Raw genomic sequence first — 12458 nt, 5'->3', positions numbered from 1 at the left:
GCTGTAGTTTTTGCTGACAGCTCCACTTTGTTGCAGATGCCTTCTCGCGAATGAACACTAGAGGGAGACACCAGCTCACTGATTTCTTAAGCAATCACTGCGCTAAAGAAATCAATGAAATTAGGTCAATAAATAAACAAGTTTTCTTTTTTATTCACACTTTTTTATCTTTATGTGATTTTCTGAGTGAGATAAAAAAAAAAAAAAAAAAAAAAAACAATAACGGACTAGCAAACGAGTTTCTACTTTTTCCAAAAATAACAAAAACTTAGTTCTAAGCACCAGATTATATAAGAAACTACTTATTGTAGTCTAAATTTACAAGAAATAAGAAGCAACTGTATTATATATTTTGGGTCTGTACTTTAATCATAAAGAGATCAGTTAAGTGTTATCATAATCTCACTAGGAATATGAACTTTTAAAATGATCTAAAGTTATCAAGGAGTGGTTTAAAAGCAGTGTTTCCGCTCGGCTGTAGTGTAGTGTAAAGTGTGACTCAGCCTCATATAGCACTGCTACGGCTGTGTCTTTAAAACCCTGCTCTTGGCTCCTTGCCCAGAAAGTTTATTTCCCATTTCCCATCCAGCCACATGGACTGATCACCACCACGCAGAGCGAACAAGAATTTCCACTCTGAGAGCGGCAACTCCAGCAGCTGTCCTGAACACAGGACTTTAATCTTTGACCAGGGATTTCTACATCCACGGCTCGGTGAAGGACTTAAACCTCGCAGCAGATCTGCCACAGCTTGTCAGTCAACAGAGATTTGAGGTATTATTTAAAAACTGAGAGCTTTTGAACAGTTATTTTTTTCTCCTGCCAGTCAGGTGCACCGTTATTCATGTAAGTAAGTGGTGTGTGTAGTTTACATGCTTGCTTTTGTTAACAGTGTGTTTTCTGGTTCTGATCAGCTACTTTTTGGACAGTGTGTCAGATGACTCTTTGAATGTGTCGTGTCTGTTTCGTTCTGCTGCCATGTGAGCACTATTGTCTTTTTCTTTTCTTTTTTTTTGCATGAATACAAAGCCTCTTTTCACAAATCTATAATTCCCCTCTCTTGTTGACCCAGCAGTTTTGTAGTTTGTGGTAGTTTGTAAAGTAGCTCTGCTCATTAGTGGTTCTCCTGTGAAGGCTGTAACTGGCAGGTTGGTGAAAGCTTGCACACATGACATTTAGTCGCCTTAGAGGAGGAATTAGGCACAAAGATTTAAAGGCAAACAATGTTGGCAAGGACAATTAGGTTAATATTGACTGTTTTGTTTGTTCAAACTGTCACAGCCAGCAGTAAACAGGACGCTTGCCTTCACACACTCACACATTTACGCACAGACAGTGATGCTCTGATTGACTGAGCAGACTAAGGCACAGACACACCACCGTAAGAGATGACGTGATAAGCCAAGTGAGACTCTTTTAGAGACAGACTGGTTTGTTATTGCCGGTGTCTTGCACAGGGGCTACATCATGTGCTGCTGAAGTTTCTGGAGAATTTTCTGGGAAGATGAGGTCACAGGGAGACACACCCAGAGGGGCGTTTTCCGAGCAGGAAAGGCCACGGGTGGAAGACATTCATCAGTGGCTTTGAGTGAGTCACTTGCCATGAGAAAGCTGCAGTGCTGTTGGAATTTCCTTTCAGTGTGGAGCACAGAGGTTTTAACCTGGATATTTAAACTGAGCTGGATGGCGTCACATACACAGACAGCTCTTATTCAAATACACAGTTAGAGGCTGTATGCTTTAGTTCTACACAAGTTCCTATTCTGTTAAGATGCTTGAGTTTCAAAGAGTGCAGATATAAAAAGGAGTAAAACAGTAAGAGCTGGCTCCAGCTGCTGGAATGTGGCTGGAATGAGGTTTATTTCCTCTTGGCTGAAAAGATCAAGATGGATGACCTGTGGATATTTAACCCCCCACATCCCCACCTCTGCTCTCCTCATGTGATTTTTTATGTTTACATATATCAAGTGGAATTTCTTTTTGAGTCACAGTCAGGTTTAAAAATAGTAATATTGCGTCTTCAGCTTTGCTCTGATGTCGAGAGGCCCAGAAACTGAGATTTTATGTAAACGGATATGGCCGAGAGGGCCGAGAGGGCCGACAGAGGCGGAAGCAGAAGTGGGGGTTGTTGAGTCACTGCAGTACTGTTCCTCCGACGTGTCACTTCTGGTCTCATGCCTCTCAATAGGCTCACATGCACAGACGGAGACTGAGATAACACAGTGTTAGATTGGGGCAGACGGTCATGGTGTGGCCAAAGGGAAAAAGAAAGTAAGCTGTAGCAATAAAATAGCAAAAAATCATACATTTTCATCATTGTAGAAACACACACAGACATACTATAATGACAAGAGGACTCCCTGCTGTATGTAAAGGCTTCATTTTGTGGCTGTGACCCTGCTCCCTCTGCTCACTGCTGCTTCTGTTGTATATTACATACAGTACAGCGGCTTTACTTTGGCACACAGCCGCTAGAATTACTCCGAATCCAATTTTAACTGTGTTTTCTTACTGCTCCCTGCTATGTAATACACCACACAGACTTCAACTTATTTTCTAAATAATGAAACCCTGGTGACACTTTACTCACTGAACTGTATTCCTGACATATATTTACCGTAATTCATGTTGCTGTCACCCGTGCTTGCATTACGGTCCTTAACTATTATGGAAACCCACAGAAATGATTTACGTCCTGCGACTGATGATGGAGGGAGGAGTTTTTCTCTCATTAAAGCCTGTGGTCATTCCAACAAACATTAAACTACACAGATTCTGGTTTCATACCAGTCTGTCACATGAGGTCAGGCTTCACTCAAAGACAGATGATTATAATTTTATGTCTGCGGCATTTTTTTTCACTTGGGTGTGAGAGATTATAATTCTGCAGATTATAAGGCTTTTCTCCCTCTCTCTTTTTTGTTAACCCTGAACAGTCCACCGAGTTTTCTCAACAACTTAGAGATATCAGGCCACATGTTCATCTTAATTTTGCTCATCTATGAAAATTAAATGTTATTGAGGCATTATTAAGTAAATTTCACAGCTGAGTTTATTCAAATATTGGATTGGATTTATAGTTTAATAATTACCTTCCATTAAAATAACTGTTTCGTGTACTAAATGTAATTTATACCATTTCATTTCATCCAATTTTGTTAATCCTAGTTAAATAGCATAGATAGTTTCCTATAATTAGAAACTTACTGGGTTATTTCAAACCCAGCTTTTATAGTCTTCTATTCTTGTTTACACTTAAAAATTATTTAACAAAATATATTTTGCTTTCTTCATTTTAAATATCCATATACTACATCAAATAGAAAATTACTGCAGGAAATACTCATCTAAACGATCAAGATTGGAGGTAAGATACACCCAAATACCTGACACACCCTTCATAGTGCCCTCTGTCAGGCATATGGGAGTCCTTTTGTTTATTATCAGATACTAGTTGAATGAATGTCTGTTTTTTGCAAGTCTGTGTCGCCCAGTATATTCCATGTGATGCAATGTGTGGTATGAAAAGGAGCTGACCTTTTCATGCTCCTTGGCTCTTGACAGAATTTACAGCTCAAAGCATGATCGGGCGCAAAACAAGGCATCTTTGTGCGAGGCAGATATCAGTTTAATAATGTTCCAGTTGTTTCAAAACTACGGCTGTGGTTTCCCCATTTATGGCTTGTTTAACCAGCTAGCTAGGATCACAATATTTAAGGTATCTTCCTTGGGCCACACCACATTTTCCTTGATGAAACTTTCCACCCTCTAAATACTAACTCCGTGTTTGCAGATTACTGTCACATAACTAAGATACTTTTCCAGCTCCAGGGACTTGAGGAGACTTGTTTCCACTTGCTTGTGATGGTGCGGTCCAATAAAGAGCTATTGCGTCAGGATTAATCGCAAATCAGCCACAACTAATAAACGACAGACAGTTGAGGTAAATTTAAAAATTGATCATTTCCTCGCAATGCAATCCCCAGATAGGTAACCTTGGGTGCTGGTGTTCATATTGACATATATTAATTTATTAACACATCCAGTCAAGTAAAATATGCCTCACACAGTAGCCTGCAGCACTCAAAGGATCCACGCTGAATGTTTTGATGCCAGACTACATTACGGGTCAGGGCCATTTTAGCAGCATTAATGGGACTCACACAGTGCATAGTTTCTGATAGTCATTTGACATTGAGCATTATGGATTTTTTACTCTTCAGAATGATTTTCACTGGCACTGATTGTGTTGTAGAGATGGGAAAATGCACTTCATCAAAACACCCAAGACATTTTCACAGCACCAATCAAAGCAGCTGTTTGTTTCCGATTGTACGAAGAGTCGTTTCACACAAACTGCATAAAAACTTGCGAAAAGAAAATAGAAATAGAAAAGCCTGCACTTCAAAGAACAGTGGCTCTGTGTTCTTCTGAATACTCTTTCAGCATCGGGAACTGGTCAAGCCAGATCTCTCAAAAGCCCTGAGCCACATCCCACTTTATCTCATGACTAACAATATCTTTTTATGCCTTAGACTTTATACACAAAACAACTGAGCAACACAAGACACAAGCAGATCCCTCCCAATTTTATTACAGTAGTTTTACAAATTGAACGTTTACTCTCGGTGAGCGCAGTTAAACTGAAGGAGGAGACTTGCGAAAGTAGCTGAGCAGAGGAGGGAGGACCTACCTGTCAAGAAAGAAATCTGACAGCAGTGCACCGATGAGGACGATGACTGCTAGCTGAGGAAAATAAATACAGTAGTGGAAGGTGTCTGTTCATCTGTTGAAGAGTGGAAAGCTCAAAATGGGTGGCACTCAAAGTCAGAGGAAGAACAGCAGGAGATCCAGCTCAAGGAGTTACACCAACACTGTCACGTGAGTCCAGCCTCTCAGCTGTTTGATAATTTTACGGCACTTTGAGCTGATACAGAATGAGGATTTCCACCTCTGCTACATGACTAACTCATGCAGTTATAACAGCATCAGCAAAGACACTTTAAACGTTCTAATGGCTTTTCATGGGCTGTACTATACAAACTAAAATACAGACCTTGTGCTAGATTTCCCTTCTCTTTGCGCTCGGTGTGAGACTGACTTGCGCACACATGCAAATATTCACACACCCTAAAAATGAACCCGTAGATAAGGTTGCATAGAGATGGGACTGTTAAATGTTTGCTCACTGTAGTTCCAAGTATGTGGATGTGGTTGTCCCTCTGCTTTTAGCAAACATAGAAGTGACAATAAAAGACGCAATGCCACAATATGTCAAAGTAAATCAAACAGCACAGATAAGTTTAGCTTGTTCAGAATATTGTTTTTCTTTTTTAAAGGCTTGGGGGGGTTGGGGACAGAAACACAGAGAAGTTGTGACTTGACATGATGAGCTTTGATTTGTCTGAACAGATCCTCAGTCGTCATCATAAAAAAGGAAAGAAAAAAAGATCTCAATGCGAGAAATATTGCTTCACTGTGTCAATGTTTGCTTGAGGTTATTCACATCCTTGTTTGTACTAGCAGGAACAGTGGCACCTCTGCCCTCTGTGTGTGTGTGTGTGTGTGTAGGCGACACTCCAGGTCAATCCTTCAGCAACTCTTATTGTGGATTACATTAAATAAGAGTTACCTAACCACTGTAAGTGAGGATATAACTGCACAGCACTAAAAGACAGGTCAATAATGTTTATTTGTTTGTTTTTACGGTGGCAGTAAAATAATGAGGGCATATCCTGTTCTCTTAAGAATAGAGGTAAAACTCAATTCAGTCTCAATTGGTTGCATGACTCTTGACAGCTGAGGAAATAAATAAAAACGACACATTTCCTCTTGGTGTCAATATGCGTAAACGCCCAGTTTTTAAATCTGTGGAAAGTCTGGAAATTCTCTTCTGACTCCTAACTTTGGCCTTCTGTTTCAAAGCTGGTCTGTGTGGTCTCCGTCTCTTCTGATCTGACCCAGGCTTTGGGTGAAGTGTTCTTCTGGGTTTTGGGCACGAGCAAGTCAGGCTGGCAGGTATCAGCGAACCTCTCTCGCGCCTTCTCCCAGTTCTTTTGGGACTTTGATTTAGTCAAAGACGCGTCGTCCAGAGACATGGCGGCAGCTGCTCCCAAACCCGACTGGGACTTTCGGATTTTCAGTTGAATCTGTGAAGACAAGAACGGAAAAGGAAGACAATTGAATTACATTGCTGTTTTGCACTGAAACAAAGGAGAACTTCCACCAGCAGAATCAGCGGATCGTCTTACCGGGTCTTTCATTCCGGTTCCCATTTTACCCAGTCCCTCTCCTTTCTTCCAGCCCATCTTTTCCAGCATCTTCCGTCCTTTATTCACTTCACTGATCTCCCTTTTGGAAAACAGACACAGTGAATGATCAACACTTGAATCTAGCATTTCCCATCAGGTGGAACTACAGCCATTTGCTAACACTTACTCATGAACAGAAGCCGGTGCATCATCGCGTTGGAAAGCACCCTCACTGCCCACTGTTTGCCTTCGAGATTCTGCTCGATCCTTATATTTGGGGTTCTTCAAGGCTTTCGTCTCCTCAAAGTCACCGCTCTGTTTGCAGAAAAGCAGAGAAATGAGTGCCTCCATTATTATAAAAAAGGAAAAGAAAAGACAAGAGGGTTAAAACTTATGACTGCACCAAGGTTTGCACTCACTTGCAGGCCATATTTGGCCTTCATCTGCTTCAGCTCTTTCTGTCGCAGTGATTCTTTATCCTCTTTGGTGAGAGCAGGACCTTTAGAAAACAACAGCGGCAAACTCAGGAGTGTAATCTCACACTAGGAAAGAGCACAGCTTTTACAACAAGAGCAGGCTCACTGTTGTTTCATGAATCTATGCAAAAAAAAAAAAAAAAAAAAAAAAAAAAGGTATTCCCCTCTCTGTGGATGTGTTTCACTTTAAGTAGCTCACCAGTGTTGTCTTCTCTCTTGTGCTTGCTGAGGTGAGCCATCACCTGACCGGGCTCACAGCCATCACAGGTATCGTTCCCTGAATGGATATGGAAGGACAACACAGTCTCTCCCATCTTCACTTCATCGCCGTGCATCAGTGCATGTGGCTCAGACTTGGTTTTGGGCTGCAGATGAAAGTATCATTGACGTGGTATCGGCTAAGTTCAGGTTTTTTTTGCTTTTTTCTTTTCAACTCAAACGTAAACAAAATGCTCACCTGTAAGATGCGGTTGCCATTGATCACCGTTCCATTCTGGCTTCCCTGGTCCACCAGCATGTAGCTCTGCTGCTCCTGGTCAAAATACACCTCTGCATGGAACTGGAACCACAAACATACTGGCATTTAGAAAGATCACATAAGCCTGTGTTAACAAAAAACAATCATTCATAACAGAGTAACTTCAATCCCTGCAGGAAAGCGGAAAGGAGAGGTACCTTGCTGACTCCCATTTCCGGTATTCGGATTGCGTGGTTCATATCTTTCTCTCTGAAAACACAAAAGACAGCATGTTGTCTTCACTTGGCTATTATATGACAGAGATCAATTTAACCTCTTTTTACTGACTACTCATAGTCTCACAGAGAGGTGTGTTTTAACAACGGCTCTGAAATCTTGTGAGTGATTTAATTCAAACTGCAACTAAAGTGCTAAAATTTCCCACTGTTGGAATGTGTGAACAAAATACACTTCTGCTGCCATGCAATCACCAAACAGCAACAGAAAACAACCCCACAGACCTGCCAATGGTGGCTGGAGAGTCGGCTGTGATGATGAACAGAGTGCCCACCTGCAGCACAGGAGACCTGACCACAGTCACTCTTACACAGGGAGGCCAGATGTCCTTGACTACAAGGAAAAAAAATAAAGCACCACATACTCATATTCACAAAAATATGACAAGTCTCAGACAGCTACAAGCATTACCAAAAAGTGACGGGTCCATCAAACAAACTTGCCCCAGATAAAACAAACTGTGTGCACGCCATGTGAGTTAATTCAGACTACTCTTACTTCTCACCTTCTTGACTCTGTGTGTCCATTTCTGATTCAGGACTTTCCATTGAGGCTGCGCTCGAGGGCGACGAGAACGAGGGGGTAGACTCCCATTCTTCCCTCTCCGACTCTGTGATCTCACCCTCTTCTGGTTCACTGTTCCCCTCAGATCCATCACTCCGAGTGGCCTTCTTTTTCTTTTTATGTTTTTCCGACTTAGATTTCTTCCTTTTCTTCCTCGAGTCTCCCTTATCGTCATGGTGCGAGCCGTTTTTCTGCTTTTTTCTCTTTGATGGATATTTGTCGCCGTCTTCCTTGCGTTTGGACGAGTCTTTTCTCCGTGGAGCCACATCTGGACTGCGAGACCTTCGATTCGCTTTCCGTGATTCTGTCTTCTTCTTAGTCGTTTGCCTTTCAACCCAGTCGGCCTCGTCTTCTTCCAGCTTTACATCGTCACTTTTCACTTCCTGTCATTAAGACAGTGAGCAGTGAAACTACCATCTGCTGTGAAAGCTGGACTTTGTTCTGTGGACCCCCAATCTTTTGGCACAGAAAGCTTATAGACGGTCTCAGTCTTCAAAGAGAATACACTAAAGACCTTTACCAGGTTAAATCAGGCCAGACAGCAAATTCTAAGTGTTGAGCTGAGCTTCAACAACCTATTATTTGCGTCCTTTGAGGTTCATGGGTTTACTTTTTCACTTCACTAACTCTTTATTAGCCGTATCTCACACAACAGGATTGAATGCAGGCAACACAGAGACCAGGGTCAGTGTTTGACTCACTGTGTCACCTTTAAAGATTGTTAAGGTGCTGTGTACAATAAGAAGCTAATTTTCAGTTTTTTAAAGAACAAAAAGCAAACACATACTTTTAAATCTTTTGCACATTAATATTAAAAAGGTATACCTCTGTAGGAAGGAGTTTTCCAGTAAGAGGAAATCTTCATTTTAGCCAAAGAGTTAGTCACCTCTTGCACCTAGGTCAGAGGAATAGTCTTTAAGTCAACTAGCTTCATATAGAAAGAAAAAAAATATCTATTTGAAGACTGAGACCAACAAAACAAATTGGATTTTAAAGAGGGAACTGAAAGGTCAAAAGCCAGCTGTCAGCAACAAAATGTAACATTTTTAAGGAATGCATAAATAAAATATTGCACTATTACATACCCTATCATCCTGTGATGTTTTCTTGACTCCTTTCTTGAATTTTCTGCCTTTCTTATCAGCGTTCGTTTTTTCTTGATACGGCTCTGCACTACTCTGCACAGCAGGAACCTCAATCCTGGAATGAAACTGGTATCGTCCACTCTCTGCATCGTAGTAGTAGTAAATGCCAGAGTTGGCATCATAGTACAACTGACTGGCCTGATGGAGAGGGGTGAAAAATATCAGAAATGTGTGCCAAACTAAACTTCCTCTAAAATAATTTCTACTATAAACTGCCAAACTTTACAGCTCACACACCGAGTCGTAGTAGAAGCCCGTGCTGTGGTCATAATACATCCCAGAAGTCTCATCAAACACAAACCCAGTCTGTGTCATAGCTTCCTCAGCAGTGGCCCTCAACATATCTGCTATAGATCCTCCATCGCTCCCCTGAAACACAAATAGTTTTATAATGGTGACTATAAATTTAATATGACTCTTTTTATAAGTATAGGAATGCTAACATAAAAATAAAAATGACACACATGGATACCTCTGTTGTGACCGCCAAACTGGTCTGGTCTGGCTGAACTGACACATCTGCAGCTGTTGCTTCATTTGTTGTTGAGCTCTCTGCTGCCTCATAATCAGCTGACGCCGTGTTCAGGCTTTCCTGAGTGTCTGCTCCCTCCGAGTTCAGACCGTAGTCTCCATAGTAGTAATTATAATAATCTGAAAAGGAATATTAAAACAGTTTTAGGCTGTTTTTAAACTTAATGACACAATGAGCAAATTTCATTCATGCGCATGTGAAAGTAACACACCGGTTTCTGTCCATACATATTCTTCTGTTTGAGTTTCACAGTCGACTTTGTCTTTATCTTTTTTCTTCCGTTCATGAATCTCTGCACTCAGCTGGTCGACCTGAACCAACACACATTGAGATAAAATTCAGTGCGCAAACATTCAAAAATTCAAATTGATTTCCTTTCTTGGTTTAAACCATAATGCAGAAAAATAGAGCACAACTTAGGTTAAAAAAATAAATAAACCTTGGCCCTTTTGCCACTTTAAACATTAAACTGGCTCAAAATACACCTCAGAACAAACAAAACTACTATATGACATCATTTAGATCTAGACTGTCTAGATTATCTGCATTAATGCCGGTGTAGATTTTTGCATCATATTAAAAATGTCATATCTCATTATCATTGCTATAGTAATTCAACTCGTTTACGTTCCCTGGTACGCAACAATAAGACAAGCCTGGTTATATCCGAGTGCTAGCCTCCAGTTACCATTTAGTACCTCCAACAAAGCAAAGTGACAAATTTGTTTGACCACCACAAAAACACACCGCAAAGTACAATCAGGCTGAGAAAGAGGAGATACTGGCAACTTATGATGTGCAACATAAAAGTAAACATTTGACTCCATCGAGCATCATTCAGAGCACTCACTAGTTACACTCCATGTAACAGGAAGATCAAACACAAATGGAAAAAAACGATGAAGTTATTTGGTGGAAAATATAGACTTTAAGCAGATGGTTTAAATACACAAACCAGGTAGAGATTATTCAATGTTTGTTCTGTGATAATATTGTGCAGCTCCTAAAGAGTTAGACAGTGAAGTGATTCTAATTACCTTTAAAGTAAAGCACGAAGCAGTTACTTTATACTACAACTAAAAATTTCCAGATGAAAACACCACTTAGGCTAATGTTGTGCCCACGTTTGATTAATGCTGTGCTACTATCTCACTGTAACAGTGCTGCTGCTTTAAATTAGGAAGTCGGTAATCAATGACAGTAGCTCATTGGAAAATAAAATCTTTCTCCATATTGTGAGAATTTCTTTATCGCAAAATCTTTTGTTGCATCGTGATATAATTTGGAGGATATGTCTCTCATCTCTATGATATGTTTGGCTTCTTTTCATTTGAACTGACCTGCTTCCTCAGGTCTTCGTTATAGCCCTCCGTGCTCCGCTGCAGTCTTTCGGAGTGGCTCAGCTGCTTCTGTAACTTGGCCAGCTCGGCTCGGCACTCTTTGAGCTCCTGTTTCAAAGATTCGACTTTCAGCCGGAGTTCGGCCACTTCAGGCTCCGTGTCTTTTTCTTCGTGACTGTCGTCGTTCTCCATTTGTTAACCTAAAACAAAACGATAGCGCTTAGCAGGCAGCAGCGGGTATATGAAAAAACCTGTAGACCTGTCCGCATATGTAACACACGGGGTGTTTATCAAGTCATGTAACTGCACGCGTGTATAAGCTAACTGAGCACAGATATTAATACCTCTGTTTCTTCTTACCGCTTTTTTCGTTTTCTTGGTCCTTTTAGTTGTAAACTTCCTCTCAGCACGGAGCATGAGCCGACCTGAAAGTTGAAAATAAACATCTTATAACTATCCTGCATGTGCGATACAGCCGAGTACATGTTTTGATGATAATTAGACAGTTACAGTTGGAACCGTGGAAATGTTTATAGTCCGGCCTGTTGGTGACCGCCATTTACTACTAACGATTGCGTCACGACGGAAGTACGTCTTCTTTAGGTGTGGCGGACTTCTTTCCCTGTTATGAGGAACTTTACCGCCACCTAACGGTGGGCCGCGTTCATAGTTACACAAACCACTAAAATTAACAATTAATCTAACTGTTCGTCTTTTCTTGTCTTTCCTATCTTTTTGTGCGTTCACATTTCATTTTTGATTTGTTTTGACTTACTTTGTAGATGTCAGCTTCTCATTTAAATTACTGTTTTAGTTCAATTTTACATAAGAGGGAACAGAAACCCAGCAAAATGCTGGCCCTGTTACCAGGAGGCTAAGAAAATTATTGCTAATGTTAATTTGCAAGCATTAACTATCATAAAAACCATAGATATAGTTATTTTGTTTTGTTATGCTACGCTATCACATTTATCTGGATTTTCTTGAATGAATATACTGGCATTCAAAAGGCTTTAATAGGTTGCAATGCTGTGAAAAAGCATTGTCCCTTTTCTGATTTTCATTGTATTTTTTATTTTTGTATATTTGTCACACATGTTTCAGATCATCAGACATTATAACCTAATTACATAAAATGCAGTTTTTAAATGTTGATTTCGGCGGCGGCGGCGGGGGGGGGGCTCCAAATCTACTTGGCCTTGTGTGGAACAGTAATTGCCCATCTTGTTAAATCCTGAATTAACCATGATTAACTACTTTTTTTTCAACACTAAGTTCAGTTTCGCTAATGACACCTAAACCTAATTACTGCCAGACCTGTTGAATTAACCACAGGAAGAGCCGTTATGGACAAATGGAGAAAACAAGAAGCAATTTTCTCTATTTGTGGAACAGA

At 40.6% G+C, this 12458-nt stretch overlaps 2 protein-coding genes across 4 annotated transcripts in view; one reads left to right on the top strand and one right to left on the bottom strand.

Moving 5' to 3' along the window:
- The first annotated feature begins 648 nt into the window (after positions 1-648).
- tacc1 (transforming, acidic coiled-coil containing protein 1) overlaps positions 649-12458 on the top strand; it is a 31300-nt gene continuing 19490 nt past the window's right edge. The window contains exon 1 of the mRNA XM_084927926.1: positions 649-774. The gene's annotated coding sequence lies outside the window, so the exon portion shown is untranslated. The remainder of the gene's footprint in view (positions 775-12458) is intronic.
- On the bottom strand, positions 5303-11662 carry aggf1 (angiogenic factor with G patch and FHA domains 1). Of its 3 annotated transcripts, XM_084927920.1 has the most exons (16): positions 11573-11662; positions 11423-11487; positions 11063-11262; positions 9934-10033; positions 9663-9841; positions 9428-9559; positions 9131-9328; positions 7987-8428; positions 7706-7814; positions 7403-7454; positions 7185-7286; positions 6927-7092; positions 6671-6750; positions 6439-6566; positions 6252-6351; positions 5303-6149 (listed from the first exon to the last, which is right to left on the bottom strand). In XM_084927920.1, the coding sequence occupies exons 3-16, from the start codon at positions 11252-11254 to the stop codon at positions 5901-5903; spliced, it is 2229 nt and encodes a 742-aa protein (XP_084784046.1). In that variant the 5' UTR covers positions 11255-11262; positions 11423-11487; positions 11573-11662; the 3' UTR covers positions 5303-5900. The 3 variants fall into 3 exon arrangements, with proteins under 3 accessions (XP_084784046.1, XP_084784047.1, XP_084784045.1); XM_084927921.1 differs by lacking the exon at positions 7987-8428 and adding an exon at positions 8871-8940 and having other exon boundaries at positions 11423-11645; XM_084927919.1 differs by having other exon boundaries at positions 11423-11645.

The sequence above is a fragment of the Perissodus microlepis genome, chromosome 5, assembly GCF_051167445.1.
Source record: "Perissodus microlepis isolate ML-2025 ecotype Zambia chromosome 5, ASM5116744v1, whole genome shotgun sequence".
NCBI lineage: Eukaryota > Metazoa > Chordata > Actinopteri > Cichliformes > Cichlidae > Perissodus > Perissodus microlepis.
This window is presented reverse-complemented; position numbering and strand designations above follow the sequence as displayed.